The 20,881-nt window shown below is 46.3% G+C and overlaps 2 protein-coding genes across 17 annotated transcripts in view; one reads left to right on the top strand and one right to left on the bottom strand.

Annotated features, from left to right (window-relative positions):
• The window catches only part of LOC115113128 (rho guanine nucleotide exchange factor 33), a 76,217-nt gene extending 67,287 nt beyond the window's left edge, over positions 1-8,930 (top strand). The window contains exons 11-15 of one of the 4 annotated variants that reach the window (XM_065012768.1): positions 4,669-4,817; positions 5,136-5,231; positions 5,341-6,133; positions 6,388-6,524; positions 6,699-8,930. In XM_065012768.1, the coding sequence (XP_064868840.1) occupies positions 4,669-4,817; positions 5,136-5,231; positions 5,341-6,133; positions 6,388-6,524; positions 6,699-6,810 (1,287 nt within the window). In that variant the 3' untranslated portion in view covers positions 6,811-8,930. Of the gene's footprint in view, positions 1-4,668; positions 4,854-5,135; positions 5,232-5,319; positions 6,525-6,698 lie in introns of those variants that run through there. The other 3 variants (XM_065012767.1, XM_065012765.1, XM_065012766.1) reach the window with 3 other exon arrangements.
• The window catches only part of LOC115113126 (mitogen-activated protein kinase kinase kinase kinase 3-like), a 65,089-nt gene continuing 52,016 nt past the window's right edge, over positions 7,809-20,881 (bottom strand). For 2 of the 13 annotated variants that reach the window (XM_029640401.2, XM_029640402.2), the window contains 21 exons: positions 20,294-20,352; positions 19,800-19,862; positions 18,091-18,143; positions 17,127-17,165; positions 16,457-16,522; positions 15,450-15,501; positions 14,499-14,667; positions 13,738-13,844; positions 13,495-13,536; positions 13,247-13,331; positions 13,022-13,101; positions 12,863-12,923; positions 12,426-12,543; positions 12,268-12,326; positions 11,931-12,034; positions 11,514-11,685; positions 11,357-11,425; positions 11,136-11,228; positions 10,797-10,867; positions 10,597-10,652; positions 7,809-9,303 (listed from right to left, as the gene is read on the bottom strand). In XM_029640401.2, coding sequence (XP_029496261.1) covers positions 9,216-9,303; positions 10,597-10,652; positions 10,797-10,867; positions 11,136-11,228; positions 11,357-11,425; positions 11,514-11,685; positions 11,931-12,034; positions 12,268-12,326; positions 12,426-12,543; positions 12,863-12,923; positions 13,022-13,101; positions 13,247-13,331; positions 13,495-13,536; positions 13,738-13,844; positions 14,499-14,667; positions 15,450-15,501; positions 16,457-16,522; positions 17,127-17,165; positions 18,091-18,143; positions 19,800-19,862; positions 20,294-20,352 — 1,706 coding nt within the window. In that variant the 3' untranslated portion in view covers positions 7,809-9,215. Of the gene's footprint in view, positions 9,304-9,877; positions 10,345-10,596; positions 10,653-10,796; positions 10,868-11,135; positions 11,229-11,356; positions 11,426-11,513; positions 11,686-11,930; positions 12,035-12,267; positions 12,327-12,425; positions 12,544-12,862; positions 12,924-13,021; positions 13,102-13,246; positions 13,332-13,494; positions 13,537-13,737; positions 13,845-14,366; positions 14,668-15,449; positions 15,502-16,456; positions 16,523-17,126; positions 17,166-18,090; positions 18,144-19,799; positions 19,863-20,293; positions 20,353-20,881 lie in introns of those variants that run through there. The other 11 variants (XM_029640390.2, XM_029640391.2, XM_065012761.1 and 8 more) reach the window with 9 other exon arrangements.

Below are 20,881 nucleotides of genomic sequence, written 5' to 3'. Positions count from 1 at the left end.
ATTCTGCCAGATCATAGGCAGTATGGATGACCATGGATGTTCTCTTGATAAGTGCATGAATTGGACCATTTTCCTGTCTCGCTAAGCATTCAAAATGTAACAAGTACTTTTGGGTGTCAGGGAAAATGTATGGAGTTAAAGTACATCGTTTTCTTTCGGAATATAGTGAAGTAAAAGTAGTCAAAAATATAAATAGTAAAATACAGATTCCTCACAAAACTACTTAAGTAGTACTTTAAATTAGTTTTACACCACTGATTGTGACACTGATTGTGGCATCAGAAAGATTCAAACCTATGATCTTCTGTTCTCTATCCCTTCTGTTCTCTATCCCTTCTGTTCTCTATCCCTTCTGTTCTCTATCCCTTCTGTTCTCTATCCCTTCTGTTCTCTATCCCTTCTGTTCTCTATCCCTAGTCCACTGAGCCACCAGGATGAAGCTAGCTGTTTCACATACATAGCTGTTCATTTTAGTCTGTTCAACCAACCAGGAAACAAGCACTCATAGCCCCCGAATAGCAGCACTGTAGAAACTATCACACTCAACGGAACGACTTGATTAGTGTAGTGTCAACAACGCAGCCACTGCCAGCTAGCCTACAAAGTCAACAACGCAGCCACTGCCAGCTAGCCTACTTCAGCAGTACGGTATCATTTTAATCATTTTAGTCAATAAGATTCTTGCTACGTAAGCTTAACTTTCTGAACATTCGAGACGTGTAGTCCACTTGTCATTCCAATCTCCTTTGCATTAGCGTAGCCTCTTCTGTAGCCTGTCAACTATGTGTCTGTCTATCCCTGTTCTCTCATCTCTGCACAGACCATACAAACGATCCACAACGCGTGGCCGCGGCCACCCTAATCTGGTGGTCCCAGCGCGCACGACCCACGTGGAGTTCCAGGTCTCCGGTAGCCTCTGGAACTGCCTGCTGCCAACAAGGCAGAGTTCATCTCAGCCTATGCCTCCCTCCAGTCCCTCGACTTCTTGGCACTGACGGAAACATGGATCACCACAGATAACACTGCTACTCCTACTGCTCTCTCTTCGTCCGCCCACGTGTTCTCGCACACCCGAGAGCTTCTGGTCAGCGGAGTGGTGGCACCGGGATCCTCATCTCTCCCAAGTGGTCATTCTCTCTTTCTCCCCTTACCCATCTGTCTATCGCCTCCTTTGAATTCCATGCTGTCACAGTTACCAGCCCTTTCAAGCTTAACATCCTTATCATTTATCGCCCTCCAGGTTCCTCGGAGAGTTCATCAATGAGCTTGATGCCTTGATAAGCTCCTTTCCTGAGGACGGCTCACTCTCTCACAGTTCTGGGCGACTTTAACCTCCCCACGTCTACCTTTGACTCATTCCTCTCTGTCTCCTTCTTCCCACTCCTCTCCTCTTTTGACCTCACCCTCTCACCCCCCTACTCACAAGGCAGGCAATACGCTCGACCTCATCTTTACTAGATGCTGTTCTTCCACTAACCTCATTGCAACTCCCCTCCAAGTCTCCGACCACTACCTTGTATCCTTTTCCCTCTCGCTCTCATCCAACACTTCCCACACTGCCTCTACTCGGATGGTATCGCGCCGTCCCAACCTTCGCTCTCTCTCCCCGCTTCTCTCTCCTCTTCCATCCTATCATCTCTTCCCTCTGCTCAAACCTTCTCCAACCTATCTCCTGATTCTGCCTCAACCCTCCTCTCCTCCCTTTCTGCATCCTTTGACTCTCTATGTCCCCTATCCTCCAGGCCGGCTCGGTCCTCCCCTCCCGCTCCGTGGCTCGACGACTCATTGCGAGCTCACAGAACAGGGCTCCGGGCAGCCGAGCGGAAATGGAGGAAAACTCGCCTCCCTGCGGACCTGGCATCCTTTCACTCCCTCCTCTCTACATTTTCCTCTTCTGTCTCTGCTGCTAAAGCCACTTTCTACCACTCTAAATTCCAAGCATCTGCCTCTAACCCTAGGAAGCTCTTTGCCACCTTCTCCTCCCTCCTGAATCCTCCTCCCCCTCCTCCCTCTCTGCAGATGACTTCGTCAACCATTTTGAAAAGAAGGTCGACGACATCCGATCTCGTTTGCTAAGTCAAACGACACCGCTGGTTCTGCTCACACTGCCCTACCCTGTGCTCTGACCTCTTTCTCCCCTCTCTCTCCAGATGAAATCTCGCGTCTTGTGACGGCCGGCCGCCCAACAACCTGCCCGCTTGACCCTATCCCTCCTCTCTTCTCCAGACCATTTCCGGAGACCTTCTCCTTACCTCACCTCGCTCATCAACTCATCCCTGAAGGGCTAATCCCTTCCGTCTTCAAGAGAGCGAGAGTTGCACCCCTTCTGAAAAAACCTACACTCGATCCCTCCGATGTCAACAACTACAGACCAGTATCCCTTCTTTCTTTTCTCTCCAAAACTCTTGAACGTGCCGTCCTTGGCCAGCTCTCCCGCTATCTCTCTCAGAATGACCTTCTTGATCCAAATCAGTCAGGTTTCAAGACTAGTCATTCAACTGAGACTGCTCTTCTCTGTATCAAAAAGCGCTCCGCACTGCTAAAGCTAACTCTCTCTCCTCTGCTCTCATCCTTCTAGACCTATCGGCTGCCTTCGATACTGTGAACCATCAGATCCTCCTCTCCACCTTCTCCGAGTTGGGCATCTCCGGCGCGGCCCACGCTTGGATTGCTTCCTACCTGACAGGTCGCTCCTACCAGGTGGCGTGGCGAGAATCTGTCTCCTCACCACGCGCTCTCACCACTGGCGTCCCCCAGGGCTCTGTTCTAGGCCCTCTCCTATTCTCGCTATACACCAAGTCACTTGGCTCTGTCATAACCTCACATGGTCTCTCCTATCATTGCTATGCAGACGACACACAATTAATCTTCTCCTTTCCCCCTTCTGACGACCAGGTGGCGAATCGCATCTCTGCATGTCTGGCAGACATATCAGTGTGGATGACGGATCACCACCTCAAGCTGAACCTCGGCAAGATGGAGCTGCTCTTCCTCTCGGGGAAGGCCTGCCCGTTCCATGATCTCGCCATCACGGTTGATAACTCCATTGTGTCCTCCTCCCAGAGCGCTAAGAACCTTGGCGTGATCCTGGACAACACCCTGTCGTTCTCAACTAACATCAAGGCGGTGGCCTGTTCCTGTAGGTTCATGCTCTACAACATCCGCAGAGTACGACCCTGCCTCACACAGGAAGCGGCGCAGGTCCTAATCCAGGCACTTGTCATCTCCCGTCTGGATTACTGCAACTCGCTGTTGGCTGGGCTCCCTGCCTGTGCAATTAAACCCCTACAACTCATCCAGAACGCCGCAGCCCGTCTGGTGTTCAACCTTCCCAAGTTCTCTCACGTCACCCCGCTCCTCCGCTCTCTCCACTGGCTTCCAGTTGAAGCTCGCATCCGCTACAAGACCATGGTGCTTGCCTACGGAGCTGTGAGGGGAACGGCACCTCAGTACCTCCAGGCTCTGATCAGGCCCTACACCCAAACAAGGGCACTGCGTTCATCCACCTCTGGCCTGCTCGCCTCCCTACCACTGAGGAAGTACAGTTCCCGCTCAGCCCAGTCAAAACTGTTCGCTGCTCTGGCCCCCCAATGGTGGAACAAACTCCCTCACGACGCCAGGACAGCGGAGTCAATCACCACCTTCCGGAGACACCTGAAACCCCACCTCTTTAAGGAATACCTAGGATAGGATAAAGTCATCCTTCTCACCCCCTTAAAAGATTTAGATGCACTATTGTAAAGTGGCTGTTCCACTAGATGTCATAAGGTGAACGCACCAATTTGTAAGTCGCTCTGGATAAGAGCGTCTGCTAAATGACTTAAATGTAAATGTAATCAAGTTTCACCAATTAGTGGGTGCAGCCAACACACATGAACACACCTAACAAGATAGAGGATCGAGAGAGTTTTCCTGACCCTGAGAATGGAATGTAAATGTTTTTAAATGAAATCATTAATTTTTTCTGAACGTTACTAAAGTTTTCTTCATGTTCTTAGACCAGAATGTATATGTTTTTAAATAACATTCTTAGAATGTTTTCTAAACATTAAAAATTTTCTTGTGGTTTTTCTGGAACATTTTCTTCATGTTCTGAGAATGGAATTGAGTTAATTGATGTCAATATGTAGAATTGAACTTTTTTGAACTGTCCCAGAATATTACCAAGAACTGACATAAAAGAGAACCATACATTCACTTAAGTTACATTTTTTATTTTTTTAGAACATTCCCAGAATGTAGTAAAAATATGACATTAAATAGAACTTAATGGGAACTTGTGTGGAATGTTCTGTGGAAGTACTGAAATTCCTACAGAAGAACATTGTTTCGTTTGCGGAACTATTTGAGAACATTACCGATATCAAACCAGTCGGAGTACATTCCTAGAACATGACCAGAAATTAAATTAAATGTAACCACGTTTGAACTTTTAGGAAACGTGTCAAAGTAATTAAATACCAAGAAAATTGTTTTTTTCCTTAAAAATGTGCTGAGAATATTCAAAAGCCAAGCAACTATCCTGCACTATTTACAGAAAGTTGTGGGAACGTTGTATGCAAAATAACCACACTCCCACCAAGCTTTAAGAAACACATGTTTCTCAGAAAGTTATGTGCTAGCTGGGATAAGTCAATAGCATCCCTGTGTGGCCTGTTTTGGTTTCAGACTCTGTTGAAGCAGACGGATGCAGAGCACCCTGACTACTACCTGCTGCTGGTGTGTATCCAGCAGGTCAGAGCCTTCACCACCCAGTACGCCCACCTACTGCAGCACAACAAAGAGCTGCTCCTGCACAACCGCAAAGAGCTCAAGAGGTCAGCTTCTGATCCAGGCTCAGATTTGGTGTTTTGGTAAGATTGTGCAGATGGGGACAGGATTCAGATGGACTGGTCTGAGGTCAATGAACTGTGATGATATACCTTACAGACAAATAAAGAAGAACTCTGTGAGGCTAATGCCACGTTCACGTGCTACTCGAAACTAGGAAACTCTGAAATGTCCAACTTGCTAACTGGTTGAACGCGGCACATGTATAACTACAACCAGTTAGCAAGTCGAAAATGTCAGTTTCCTAGTTCCAACTATCATGTGAACGAAGCACAAATATAGTTCCAACCTTGTTCTTGTTGCAGGTCAACTATGAAGCAGTTCTTCAAAAATGTGGACTGTGGTAACGTGATGCAAGCCAATGAGATGGGCTCCCCTTACCCCACCAGCAACGCAATACTGTGAGTTATGTTCTGACTACACTCAGCCATTAATATTAGCAGTCAGTCATTAATGCATTGATTAACTAACTCTCTGTCCCGCTGACAGCCTCTCCCTCTCCCCTCACAGAGAGCATGGCAACCAGGTGAAACGCAGCAAGCAGAGGCACCTGGAGCAGATCCAGTCTAGACGCTTCCTGGACTGGGAGAGCGAGGCTCACCACTCCGACTCCCCCATCCCATTTTTCTCCCCTGACACCAACCCTCGCCTCAAACCCCCAGGCCTGCAGAGTATCCCTGAGATGGGGTCATCAGAGCAGCTGCCCGGCAAACGGCTGACCCCGGGCTCAGCCCTGTCCGATGCTCAAGGTGAGTTCCTTCGCCCTGGGGACCCTCCAGGCTTGGAGGGGCTGTATGAGGATGTGGACTCGTCCCTCCACAACGTGTCCCTGTTCGACCACTACTCCAGTGCTTCGTCCGACTCTAGTATCGACATCGCCTTTGTGCGCTGCCCTAAGAGCCATCAGGCTGTTCGCGAGGTCTACAACAGAGGGGGCAGCCGGGGGAGCAGGTACAAGCTGCCTGGCCGGGGTTGCGTGTCGACAGACGAGGCCCAAATGATGCAAGCTCACCACCACCGCCCCCTGCAGGCCGCTCAGTGTAAGAGCAAATCCCTGAACGGGTTGCAGCTGGACAGCACTGTGAGTGGGGACAGTGGCCCCAGACATCTGTCTGACCACCTGAGGGACCACGGGGCCCACCAACATGCCAAGCTAGAGAGGCAGTCCAGTAATAAATATCACCCACGCAGCAGCAAGAGCCAGAGCAGCAACAACAGCCCCATCAGCCCCCCGCAGCACAAAGCAGAGCCAGAAAGACAGATAGCAGCCACTGACAAGGAGCTGCATAACAACCACAACAAGGTGGGCATCAGGGAGTGGCTGGATGGAGCCCACAGTTAACAAGCAGTGGGGTTGAGTTTATGAGAAGCCCTAAGATGGTTGTTCATTTTTAGATGGAAAAGGGGTGGGTCAGCCATAGAAATAAATGTGAGTGCTATGCACTGCTGGGAGGTGTGTGTCAATTTGGGGCCTATTTGTAACTAGTATGTACTATGTGTGTGATATTGTTATAGACCTCTGGGTGTCTGTATAACAAATATTACTCCTTTATGTAGGACTCTGGGAGCCCACCCTGGGGGGAGGAGCCAAGATGGAAGGCTGAGGCGAATTACCACACCCCCTTCAGTGAGAGGAGCCGGAAACAGGAGAAGGGAGGCTTCCGTAGCTCCTTCAAGAAGCTCTTCAAGAAAAAGTAAGATACACTGTATCTGCTTATCAGCAGCACTTTACACCACGATTCATTTGAAGTTGAATAAACAATGTTTGTCAAATACATGATGGAATGACTCAAGTAATGCTGTATGGGGTATCAAGTTTTTTCAGACTATTAGCGTTGCAGTAACCTCATATATACTGTGTCCTCTAGGTCGGGGGGAGGAGAGAAAGACAAGACAGACAGCCAGAACTCTAGTGATCACGAGGCAGGCAAGACCCCAAGAGTCACCCACCTAGGCATCGAAGGTGGGACTGCCGTGTGAAAAGTGTGACTAGAGCGTCACCAGCAGAGAAACACATTGCTCTGAGAAAGGCTTCAAATAGGTGCCAGTGGAATTCTAGGGGTATATAGACAGTGTACAAAGCATTAGGAACACCTGCTCTTTCCATGACAGACTGAGCAGGTGAACGCTATGATCCCTTATTGATGTCACTTGTTAAATCCACTTCAGTGTAGATGAAGGGGAGGAGACAGGTTAAATAAGGATTGTGTATGTGTGCCATTCAGTGAGTGAATGGGCAAGACAAAAGATCTAAGTGCCTTTGAATGGGGTATGGTAGTAGGTGCCAGGCGCTGAACTGCAGCGCTGCTGGGTTTTTCACGCCCAAGTCTCCCATGTGTATCAAGAATGGTCCACCACCCAAAAGACATCCACTGTGGGAAGCATTGGAGTCAACATGGGCCAGCATCCCTGTGGAAAGCTTCCAACACCTTGTCGAGCCCATGCTCTGGCAAATTAAGACAGAATGTTGAGGGCAAAACCCAATATTAAGGTGTTCCTAATGTTTTGTACACTGTGTACAGTGCAATACAAACTATGTATATAAAACATGCTGGAAGACCAACAGACATTGACCTACTGTAAAAATGCTGTATAGGTTTCTTCATTTTTAAGTTAGTAGTTTCCAATTTGAGATCTCTTCCATATCCATGGAGAAAATATATTTTGCATACAGTATACTCATTAACATAAAGAAATGTGCCATCAAGAAAATCTCTATCCCCAAATCAAAATAGAATGTAAATTGTGACAAGACTTAAATTAAACAATAAGTCTGTTGTAATCAATATTTGTCATACCTCGTCATAACCAAAGAATGTCTGAAAACGATCACACAAGTTAGTGGCTGCTTAACAGTTCTTCCCTTTTAAAAATGTGCAACTTATCTACAAAGCTAGCAAACTAGACAATGTGAAACTTATTCAACATTTATTTTGCATTTCAATCAATATTTCTCTACGACAAACAGACACACAAGCTTCAGTTCCTTCTTTTAATGTGTTAATCTGTTACACATTTGAAACAAAATATAGGCAATTATACAGTATGTAAAACCAACAGATTTTATTTTACACTATATACATATAATGTGCATTGCAATATGAAAATGATAATGCGCCAGAAAGGAAGTTAGTTTGTCCATAATCATTACACATTCCTACTGTGTAAATTAAAACCAACATGACTCTTGTAGTGTTTTTACTGACTTTGTTTTCTTCTTCTACACAACTCGTTTCCTTTTGTTCAACATTGCACGAGGTAGAGACACCGCACTAATTTTGGCCATAAATCGAGAACACATTTTGGCATTACATTACAAAAAAAATGTAACATTCATATTCTTTTTACATCTTCACTGAGTCCAACAGTAAGGAATGTGTTTTGTCTATTTGACTATAGTGTATATGATCGATATTACCATTGAGAATTACATGATGAAACGGTGGTGATCAAAACAGTACCGCTAGAGTCCGTTTAAGTTTGACCTTTGACATTTCTCCCTCCACCGTCTCATTATGGTATTTCAGTAATGTTCAGTGAGTGTTCCATAATAATTCTACCTATGCTAATGCAACCCCTGTGTCACAGCTTGTGAGAACATATATATGTATACTTAAAGTTTACAAGCACATATACAGTTACATACAACAGCACTTTTCTTTTCTTCAAATACCTTTTTGTGCAAATTTTAACACCAGTGATCCCACAGTATTAAAAAAAGCATACAACTTAGCTGGGAAGTAAGCCTGCAATTAAAACAGTTTGAAATGTTCATCTCATAGAGTTATAAATGGAAGCTAAGAATGAAATGGTTGATCTCCCATTAGATATTTCTCAAAGCGAGTTCCCACATTTGGGATGCCGATGCGTGCAGAATGACATTACCAGTAAGTAGGACTTTCTTGCTGCTCAGACTTAGCCAAACCTCAGAGGGGATCAAGTCCTGTCCCTTGTCACATGATTAGAGAACAAGAAGTCATTTTTAGTGCTCAAACTGACCCCCTGAACCACCCTTTTAAATCTTTACAGTCTCCATACCGGTACAGAACACCTATCTACATGACCAGTCTTTAGTTTACAACCCCGGAGTAGCCAGGGTCCCTTTCTGCGAAAAAAATACTACATTTATATTTACAATTAAATAGAGGTCAATTAAGCACTTGTGTGGTATGGGCTAAGATGCTAGCAGTGGTGGCAACACTTAATTCTAAAATGAAATCATATAGAAGTCATCCAGTTCTTTGTTACATGCCACAATAAATATAGGTGTTAAAAGGAAGTAAGAGGCAAGTTGGAAGTGGACCCTTGAAGGACCAGTCTCATGTGAAGCTAAAGCAGTAGTCTGTCTGTAGTGTCTTGTGTAACCAAGATGCTGTGTGGTGTGATCAGTAGCTGTTCTCGTGTCCAGCCAGGATGTAGAGGTTGCTGGCTGCTGTGGGGTTGTCAGTCGGCCTGCTTTCCAGCACCACCACTCTGAAACACAGGTTCAGTTCAGACTCACACTGTGAAAATATATGTCCCAGAGGGGACCAGGAGGATTACAAATGTAAGCCTCACAAACAGAGAATGCATTTTCACACACCAACAGACACCAACACCCCCCCAACATGCACAATCCCAAATCCTACCAATAGACTACTCAAGCACCATAGGCAAAGTCCATCATGTTAAGGTCAAAGTTCTGTAACAGAGTAGTCACTGACCCAAGAAAAAGGTAAGCTTGCCAAGCATCCATTCCAACTCTATGAATAAGAAACCCTGACACTTCCATGCACTGGCCACCAGAGTACCCTTTCCGCAATCATAGGTTTACTCCCAGTAGGTGGTGTTACCAGAGTAACCCAGCAGGGGGAAACATTGAGGGAGATGTGTTAAAGTAACTGTCCAGTGAAAATCTAACTTATTCTGTTAACTGATACCCAAACAATGTTGTTGAATCATCCTGTTCTCATTTGTGCCAAATCAACTTGGAGAGAAAAACCCCACAAAGAAACCACCTACAGTACAGGTCAAATGCTTGCCATTTCCTCAGAGGATGAGCTGGCCAATCTGTGGTCTACCTGCATGAATATTTTGAACGACTGGTATATACCCCCGCATTATTTTGCTGTTGGGGTACACACACACCATTCCAACACAGAGAAGCTGCTTTTTAACATACTCCATTAAACCATTTTGGAAGGACTATTTCACTCATATTTTAATGAATTATAGGTCATATTTAATACATTCTGGAAACAGTGGACAGTTACTTTAAAGTGTGTTAAAAACAAAAAGATGTCATCACAAACTCCAAACCAATAGGTTCAGACAAAATTGGAACATTAGAGTCCCAGTTCCCCCCTCCCCACACACACACACACAGATGGGATGAAATCCAGGGTCCCCACAGGGGACATCCATGGATCAGAAAGCTTGTAGGCTAGGTGAGGCCTGGAGTGACCCGGGGAGCAGTAAGTATACCTGGGCAGATTGGCGGCTCCCTCCTGCCCTGAACTGTCGTGCTGAGAGTTTCTTCATTCACAAAATCAAACAAGCCATTAAGTAGACAAGCAAGCATAAAACCAACAACTAACACCAGAGAATTCAGGCAATCAGGATTCTATACTACTGCAGTAGATCGTTAGAAAACAAACCGGGTATCACGACGACACCCATGTTAATATCATTGCCAGTGTAAAAACGAGTGGGAGTGTGTGTAAGGTCTATCTTGAGACAGGTGTGCCAGATAAGGTGACCTTGAGCATCATGGACCCCCTTACCCACCTGTCAGATCCAAGCAGGCTGAAGATCCGCGTGTTATCAGAGATCTCCTGGGTGATCTGGGGTGGAAACAGATCATATTCAAACACATACAACATAATGAAATGGTTTCAAGTTATAAAACAGAACCGGGATTGAACATAGTATTTTTTTTTAAACCCTCCGTGTACACAAACAGACAACTAACAATGCCCTCAACTTACCTCATTGGTCTTGAAACTCCGCCCTTGCATGCCATGCCTCCAAAATGCCAGAACGCTATCTTGGAGACACACTGCAAAGACATGTGGGTGTTACACTGAACCATAAAAAGCACAAGTAGGAGGTGAGATAAATGCTTCACGGGAAAAACGCTCAGGATATTGAATTATCTTTCTGCATAGAGCTCTATACACAGATGGAAATATCCAACTTTAGCACAACAGAACCGCGTCTTTGAAATAAATCCAGAATCATTTCAAATGTATATTTAATAAAATAACCTCATCTTTGGTGTCTTTGGGCTGGGTAGAAGTGTGAATGACATGGTTATGGAAACGTACCTATCGCCTCGATCTGGAAGTTAAACGTCAGCTCAGCAGACAACTTCCTGCTGGACTTCAACCTTCCTTGTAGGTTCACTATCTTTATACACCCTGATCACAGAAAAGAGTTCATCCATAATGGTTACAGTAACATATTCATAAGTTGGAATTTCTCATTTGAGTGAGAAGAAAATCATTATTTGTGTTAGTTCAGCGGACGGGGGGGGGGTAAAACGTACTGTCCAGACAAACTAAGATGGTGTCCCTCTCCAACTGGGTGACGTGGATAACACAAGTCTGGGGCGTATCTGAGTGGACAGAAAAACATCTCATCATCAAGAACAACCAATGTCCTAATGAAGATAATCATCATCGTTGCGACCACGTGCCACTGACCGGCCTCTGTGAACCAGGAGGAGGTTGAGTTGGGGTTGACCGTGCCGAAGCGGACCACTTGGCTGAGCTCGATGCCCTTGCTGACGGCCACACAGATGAGCGGGTACTGCTGATCCGGCACCACCAGCATCTCAAACACCTCCAGGGGACAGGGCAGGGGGAAGTCTATGTTCTACAGGAGACCAGAGAAGATAGATCAAGCATCCTGTCCCACAAGAAATCACCCATTATCATGTACTGACAGGAATAATTTCAACTCGGTTTGAGAGACAAGCAACGTTGACATGCTATTTTAGTTAATCGAATCAGCTTTCCATAACAGGACTGTGTTAAGTTTATCCAAACATGAAAGGTCCCATTCTAACCCTTTACATGGTCAGTCCACCCAAGAATAACCAGAACCCAACGCTGATTTACCTTGATGAGCATAAACTTCTGCATGGGCTCCACCCACTCCAGCAGAACCACACTGGACTGGAACGCACCACACAGGTACTTGTGACCCGTGTAGGGATTCCTCACTGCACACAAACACACACATTCAAGGTTTTTCACAAATCTCTCTCTGAACTCGTGCTATACTCTATCAAAAATGATGTCTTGTGCATTATTTCAGACCCATCCTCAACTTCTTATTCAGTTGTGCCGTAAGTCAAGAACAACGCCAAGCAGCACTTGATAATACATTTAGCAGACGCCATCATCCAAAGTGTGCATACATTTTTCTATGGGTGACCCACACATGTGCACTTACCCACGCAGCACTTTTGGCACCCTTTTGTGTCTGGAATCTTATTGGATATGGCAAATTTCCTATGAGGATCATAAGGAACAAGAAATCCGTTTTCTATGCATCATCTAAAAACCCCTAAGTTCAAACCCAAATGAATGAAAAGGCCTTAGATATCCTACCGTGGAATCATCTTGTCTGGGAGTTTGTGTGTGGGAATGGCCATGGGTAACTTCTGCATTTGCCGGGCATGCTCGAACAGACCAGCTACGTTATGAGAGTAGAGCTGAGAGGCTTTTCCTGAAAGCAATAACAAAAGCATATTTTCAGCTAGACTTCTAAACCTTTAAAGGGCAATTTATGACACAGTAAAGAAAGAGAGAAAAGATCTGCCTTCAAAACACACTTCACATGGTAAGATTATATCTTCAGAAGGGCCAGACATGTTTTAAACAAAGAAAGTCCGGCCAAATTTTCCAAAGTCAAGGTTTTAAAGGCAAGTGCCTCTCTTCAATGTTAACCTTTTTTTGGCAGAGGAACGTCAATTACAGCAAAACCATTACTAGATAGAGAACAAACAACAAAAGTAAGACACAGCACAGGTCCAAGATAGTCTTACCAGATATAGAGAGCAGGCAGTTGTTCATAACATAAAGCCAAGTGCACCGGCGGGGAAAGAGCTGGGGACAGAAGGGGATGGAGAGAGCCAATGAAGAGTTGATGACAACATTCACAATCCTCCATTGAAGAAATATAGAAACCTTCAACCAGAACAAACCTGCTCCATGGACGTCTCGTGCAGTTCGTTCAGGTTTAAAGTGTAGATTCCCTCCTCGGCACCAAATATCAAATATTGGTCTGAAACGACGACGAAACAAAGAGCCTTTTAGTCATGTTCATCCAAATAATCGTCTTGGCAACTATTCCTGTAATAAGTCATGACAATAAAGATGTCAAAAAAAAGAAAAGTGATACTAATGTTGTTTTTTCCCCAGTGTCCTACCTCTGGTGTCTGGGTTGATCCAGGACGTGGCACAGTGGATTTTCAACGGGCAGCCGTTGAACACCTTGGAGAAACAGGCCCCCATCTGAGCAGCAAGGAGAATGGAGGTTGGAAAATTGGAGGGAAGCCAAACATGAGATTTTTCTTCAAAGCTCTCGTCTTGAAAGCTTTATCTGAGGGGGCAAACCCCCTATTTGACGTTGGTTCATAAGATCATGGTGTGTCTGTAGAGAAGGCATCATACTCACATGGACCTTGGGTGTGGGTGGGAGGCCATTACTGATAGGCTTCTGAAAAACAGCGGGAGACACATAAAGGGCGAGACAGATTAGGTGGATGATCACTGGACCACATTTGTTTTAGACGAGTGGTCGCTGATGAACGGCTTTAACAATAATAATCAGTGTGGCGATGCCCTAGTGTGGAAGGAAAGGGAATGTATTGAAACGTCACTGTTAATAAGGTGAGTGTGTGGGATCAGGGGGCATTACCGTAATGTCCTTCTTGTCTTTCCGTATGGGGACACTAGGGGGCATGGTGGACTGCCTCTCTGTAGCACTGTCCTTCTCTCCATTCTGGTGAGAGTTCAATCCATTACCTGCAGCGGGAAACATGTTTATTACACACATCTCGTGTGTGTGTGTGTGTGTGCGTGCGTGCGTGTGTGCTTGCGTGTGTGTGTGTGCTTGCGTGTGTATGTGTGCTTGCGAGAGAGTTCTCCACATGCAGTACATACTGGAATCTAATCACAGCTAATCAATAATGGAATATGTTTTGATGGGATTACAACAGTAATCAAACGAAGTGATTTGACCGTGCTAACACACTGAACGGAGAATGCATTCCCAACGCTTGATTATATTCAGAGAGTCAGATTACATTTTGATTGCCTCACTGAGAACATGATGTCAACGATGGGAGGAGGCGGCTGGATTTTGGTGACAGACAGGGTCACATGACTGCAGCAACAACACTGCACTATGTAGATCTACAGACAGACAGAAGAAAGGGAAGGAAGGATGGGGAGGGGGCGCTAGACTCTATGGACACTGATTGATGGGAATAACAACCAATCAGGGAAGGGCGATAGGCTATGGGGCTACCAATTGGCTGGCCTTACTCTCATCCTCCAACACCTCTTCCAACTCCTCTTCTGTGTGCGGGGCGTGAAGCCACTCCCAGAAATGTCTAAAGCTCCCATCATCATTCCCCTCGGGCTCTGAACCAGCCTGGCTCTGTGTGCTCTCGTTACCTAGGCTACTGCGTCTGTGGGGGGGCAGGCGTGGGGGTGGAGGGCGTGGGGGTACGTTTGAGGAGGTGGTTCGGGCAGGGCTCTCGGGTACGGGGCAGCGCTTGATGGTCCCCCCTCCATCATCCTCTCCCTGGGACGGGCTCTCCTGGGGCAGACAGATGGACTTGGGCTGGAGGGAAAGAGAGAGAGAAAGAGCGAGAGAGAGAGAAAGAGCGAGAGAGCGAGAAAGAGCGAGAGAGAGAGAAAGAGAGAGAAAGAGCGAGAGAGAGAAAGAGCGAGAGAGAGAGAAAGAGCGAGAGAGAGAGAAAGAGCGAGAGAGAAAGAGCGAGAGAGAAAGAGCAAGAGAGAAAGAGCAAGAGAGAAAGAGCAAGAGAGAAAGAGCGAGACAGAGAGAGCGAAAGAGCGAGAGAGAGCGACACAGAGAGAAAGAGCGAGACACAGAGAGAAAGAGCAAGACACAGAGAGAAAGAGCAAGACACAGAGAGACAAAGGTCGACAACAATCTCTAGCGTTTGAATAATGCTTTCCCTATTATTACTCATTTGTCAAGCTCGGTTTACCATCTAACAAATAGAACATTTAACATCAATAGTTTCAATTAGGACAGCAGGAGTCAATCACCACCTTCCGGAGACACCTGAAACCCCACCTCTTTCAGGAATACCTAGGATAGGATAAAGTAATCCTTCTCACCCCCCTTAAAATATTTAGATGCACTATTGTAAAGTGGCTGTTCCACTGGATGTCTTAAGGTGAACGCACCAATTTGTAAGTCGCTCTGGATAAGAGCGTCTGCTAAATGACTTAAATGTAAATGTAAATGTAATTAGATTTGAGAGAAAATATTGGTGTTTGCAAATCTGAATTTAGCTTGAGGGTCCGTTCCGCGAAATAGAAGTCTCTGATTATGACCCAAAACGCTGCAGTATGATAATATGCTAGTGGTCCTACCTTGGGGGGCAGTGGGGGTGGGACTTTGGGCCTCATGATGGTACTGTGTTTGCTTGAGGGAGAGATTGAGGTGGGTTAGGTTTGTTAGATAGTGGCAAGGTTCCACACAGACAGTTATAAAACATGTTTTTCAAAAAAAGTGTATACACAGTGTCACATCGCAGAGTGACAGATGAATAAACCCAGGAGTGTCTAATATCACACAGCGCAGTGTTAGACAACAGACAAGTGTTGGACAAGACAACAAAAAGGTGTCTGTCAACCACCACCAGTCAAATTACACCACATGTTAGCATTTCCTTGAACAGGATATCCCAAAGGCCCAATGTAACGTGTATGTACAGTCTGATCCAATCCAATCAGTAACCACCATCAACCCCTCAATCATGACGGATATAGACATGGCACCAATCAAACGGCGTAACAAGTTTAGGTCGCCAGGAGAGAGCACAAACCTCAGGTGGGAAGGGTTAAGAGGGTTGGGAGGACCCCGAGACATCTATGGCGACAGAGGGGTGAGGATACAAGCAGAGAGAACCACACATCGGGAGCAGATGGCAAACAGGCAGTAAAGAACACACACACACTGAGATCAGCAAGCATGTAAGCAGGTCGCATAGAATGATGAACACACACCAGGAAACAGATGAGGAATGGCAGGGTGCAGGGTGACGCACAGTTGGTGAGCACTGAACCCAAACATGACAACGGTTCATCGTCTCACAGATGTAAGCAAATAGGAGCCCAGTTAGCCAGACTGCTTAGGGGAAGCAACCTGAAATGCATCAGAACCTTTCCATAGTTCTGCTCAACGCGAACTGTGGGAGGGAAGCAGGGCTACCGGAGGCGCAGAGAAAGACGGAGACGGGGTATTTGGTAAGGGAGGGAGACGCAGGGGCGTGATGGTGGAGCATGCGGCATGAAGATGCGTGAATGAAACTGGAGAGGTAGCCTTCCCTCTTCCCCCTCAGAGAGGGCGGCTAGACTAGAACACGAGAAGGACTTACTGTTGAGTTTCATCACCATCATCACCACCATCATCATCATCGGTCTCTAAATGTGTCATGTGACCCCTGAGGAGACGGAGATAGATTGGGGGTGGGGGGGGGGGGGCGGCTCAGTGAGACTCACAGCAACAGGGAAAGTCAGAGCTGCTCTCCTCTTTCACCCACTGGGAGGAGGAGACACTGGCGGAAATTAACTCCACTACATTACTCGCAGAACTAAATAAACTACATAAAGGTAGAGTTTAAAGAACTACATGGCTATAGAACTGAAACAAACAGAAATAGTGCTAACTAAACCTATATTTAGCTAATTTTACTCTTCTTCTGTATAGGCCTTGGTGATTTCACTACACACTAACTGGAGAAGGCTTAGACTAAGTCATTATGTCAGTATATAAGCCATGCGTTGTCAAAGTGCACTGTGTCTGGTGATCACACAGCGCAGCCTGTCCTGTTTGTAAGCACTGAACAGCAATGGACAAAACAAAGCAGAGTCAAACCATAACGGCAGCAGTCGGAGCAGATTAGCTTTGCGTGACACTGATTGGCTGGATTAGTCCTGCGTTAACACTGATTGGCTGAGCTGATGGGGGGGGGGGTTAGGGCATGTCCGCGAATCAAATACCAGAGCAGTTGGAGGTGGAGCCATGAGGGGCGTGGCCTAACTCACCTCTGCTTAAGCTCCTCCTCCACTGATTTGAGAAGACTCCTGTCGGAAAACGGGTGGAATGAACAAGGGAGAAGTGAAGAAGAGGAGAAAGAAAATAACTCTGTGACTGAATCGCACATGACATGAGTAAAGGCTCTCCCTCTCTCAGGGGGGGGGTTGACCTAAATTAACATGGCATTCTTTAAGGCTACAGGGCAAAAACACATGGAAACCACAGACGATACATTCAGCGTGTTGGCGTGTGTGAGAGTACGTGAGTTTCATCACAGCGGAGCGGACATCACAACCCATCCAACATTGACCTTAGCTACTCAAAGCTGTACACTCATCGGGGATGTGTGATGCTGTCAGGTCAGCTGTGTGTAGGCAACAGTGTTTGTGTACGCAGGTGGGCGTGAATGACAGCGGAACTGAGAATATAAACCCTATGAGGCTGTCCGGTGAGAGAAGGGCAAAGGAATGTGGACATCAATTGTTCAGGGATCAAATAACAGAGTGCCTCAAATCTGATAGGTGTATTGAGTTGAGTGGCTTCTCAATATCCTCTCGCCTGATTTACTCCATACACTTATGAAAACACCATCTATCATTCCATCCCATCCGGTTTATGGAGCACATCCTTCTAAATACACATGGTTTAAACAGCAGCGAGTCTTGTCTCTTGCCCTTTCACACACACAGTGCTTACAGCGCACTTCTTCTGAGCCGACCTGCGTTCCAGGAAAGGTGTCATGAATAAATGATCAGACACCTTTCTCTTGACAGGAAGCCACCTCTCAGTACCACACCACCATCTGCTAGGGCTAATCCCTTTGTACAGATAAGAGAAGAGGAGAGGGGGTGGGGCCAAGGCAGGGAGATTGGGGGAGGTGAGGAGATTTGAGAGAAGAAGAGAGGAGAGGCGAGGGGATAGGGAATAGGGGAGGGGTGGAACAGACGTGGAAACCCAGAGTGAGTGACTTACTTGTTTTCTCCCATTAGGCTTGGAGATTCCTGTCCATACTCCAGTTGAAGGTCCTAGAGAGATACACATATCAAAATGACATGATTGTTTCTGAAACACAATGACACACACACAATGTGGAACGTTACCATGGCTGAGGTTACCTACTGTACGGCATCAACTATGTTAGAGCTGAGACACACATACACACCACACCTAAAAACACGTAGAGAGAGAAGGCAGGGACTGGTGGAACCCCAGGGACTCCCAGGTCACATTGATGACACTCATGAGCAGGTCATACAGGACATTACAGGACCTTGACTAGATGAGAATAACACCCTTTGGGCGGGCAGACAGAGCGCCCATAGAGAGCTGAGGACACCACAGGTCGGAGGTCACCACTGCTGTTGCTTAGAGAAACACCGCTTCGATTTACGATAGATGTTTCTAACGTGCATGTGTGATAAACGTTAAGGGATATGACAGCATTATGCACTATGGATCTGCAACAAGTAGACCAACAACCGTTCAGTGGGTGCTTATATTTCTCCTATTGTACAAGTGTATGCATATGTATCCAACTCCCCCTGAGACACCCTCGGAGAACGGAGGCCAGGGTCTGCCGTTAGCAACAGCAATCCTGGAACCAGTTACTGGTCCAACGCTCCAACAGCTAGAACACATGCCGTCCATGACTAGATGAACATGAATGACATGAATGGAAACCATCAACGCTATGTGAAGGTGTAGCAGTGCACGGGGCCATACAGAGGCATCTCAGCACAACTAGCTGCAAAGGTATGGGCGAAGGGCGGGTTTCATGGTATGTGTGCGTGCGCACTGCAGCAATGCGGCTGACTTTACTGAACACTTATTGGCTGACACTGCGGGTCCATCAGCTCAGTGGACATATTGATTTTCCAGCGAGGATATAGATACCTGTATTCCCCCTTCACAACCAAGTGACCGACCCCGACTCCTATAGGCGAACGCACCGCAAAACGACACGTCCATACTACATTGAGCCGGAGAGAGCTCGGCTAACATATTCTTACTTATGCTGACAAACTGACATATCCTGCTGCCTCACGTCACATCAATACATTCCCCAGTATGGATATGTGACAAAGGAACAAGAGGTCTAAGTTTAACAGTGACTGGGGTCAGTGGTCTGAGTCAGCGATAATGTTTGGGCAGGAGGAGACAGCGGGGGACTTTTGATGGCAGCTTAGGGCTTGATCTGGTCCCGCTCTAACAGGCCACGGAACTCAGGGTTCCAAGTCAGTCACACATGTTTTCCCCAAGGAGGTGGTTCATCCACCCATATGCTGTCCAGAGATATCGGTCTCCCTAAATCCCTCCAGACATCCCTTTAATCCCTCCATTCCACTCACTCTTGAAATTGTTTTCTTCCATCCCTTACACACACACACACACACACACACCTCTAGAGCCTTCGATGTGCCGGTGAGGTCTAACAGGTTGTGTGGCCGAAGGCTATACAGTAAAAACATCATAAAACAGGAATAACAACGAAAAACACCAGCCAATGAGGCGAAGACAGCTTCACAGACACAGATGAACAAACAGTTACTGACATCCAATAAACATAGACACTGAAAAGAAACACGAGCGAGACAGGAAAAGGGCCAACTGAAAGAGGACGGTTAAGCGTTACGAAGCAGAGAGATGACCCAGAAGGAGAAATGGAGAGATGAGGAAAATACCAGATTAGATCTCGCAGTGTAGTACAGCTCTTCTGCACAGTCCAAAAATGGGTCAGAGTCAGGCTGTTCAGCAGGCAGAATGAGAAAGTCCCGTTAATTCAAAAGTTAATGTCATCCAATCAGAGAAAGGCATTAAAGCATAGGAGAGGAGGATGGGTAAGAGAGGTAGGGAGTGAGGGATGAGAGTGGAGGGGAGAGAATAGGGGTGGCCATGCATGCAGTGTGTTAACCCTGCACTGAAACATCAGCAAGAGGTGCAGGTTAGTACAAGTGTGAGTAGCATTCAGACAAATTTAGGAGACAACGTCAAGAAATATGCTACACAGGGAGATGGATCACGTGGATGACTTGAGATGAGATATGCAGTAATTGTGAGCGTGATTTAAAACTGTAGCAGAGTCTCAACTGAAGGGGCCTGTCCACAATGTTGTCACCTACACACAGGGTTCAGCCACAGTAGTATCAGGGGGACACTACAGGACCAGGTCACTCACCGGCTCATGATGGGGCTCTGTCTCCTTCCTCAGCGGAGGGTCAAACTTCACCTGGCCAACTGGGGGTGGGGGAAGAAAGAGCGATCAAGAAAGATACAATTATAGAGTGGGGAGGGAGAGAGAGAGGTAGGGGAGAAGACAAAGAAAGAGGGAGGGAGGGAAAGAGAGAGGAACATCAGCCATGTACTCTAGAAAGAAACAAACCTGTCGGAGTTGACTGGTGTTCTAGTAGGAGTTCAAGTTTAACTGTGCAGCTGCAGGTTAGAGATATATGAGTGAGAGTGCTGAGGTGCTTTAACAGGGGAGTGTGTGTGTGTGTGTGTGTGTTTCTCTCTGTGATCCTTCACAGCATGGTTTGAGGAGCCATTAATCTATGGAAGCTGAAAAATAGATTATACTCATGCCAATGTTAATCCTGACAGACAGAGGTTAACTAAAGTACGATTACCATGAACTCGCAGAGAATTTAATGTGCCAGATTAACTTCTCTATGGTAGGTGGCAGCATTCAGATGCATCATTTTGGATGAAAAGCATGCCCAAATTAAACTGCCTGCTACTTGGGCCCAGAGGATATGATATGCATATA

The sequence above is a fragment of the Oncorhynchus nerka genome, linkage group LG28 (assembly GCF_034236695.1).
Source record: "Oncorhynchus nerka isolate Pitt River linkage group LG28, Oner_Uvic_2.0, whole genome shotgun sequence".
Classification (NCBI taxonomy): domain Eukaryota; kingdom Metazoa; phylum Chordata; class Actinopteri; order Salmoniformes; family Salmonidae; genus Oncorhynchus; species Oncorhynchus nerka.
Note: the sequence above shows the minus strand (reverse complement) of the source record. Positions and strands in the feature narration are given on the sequence as shown.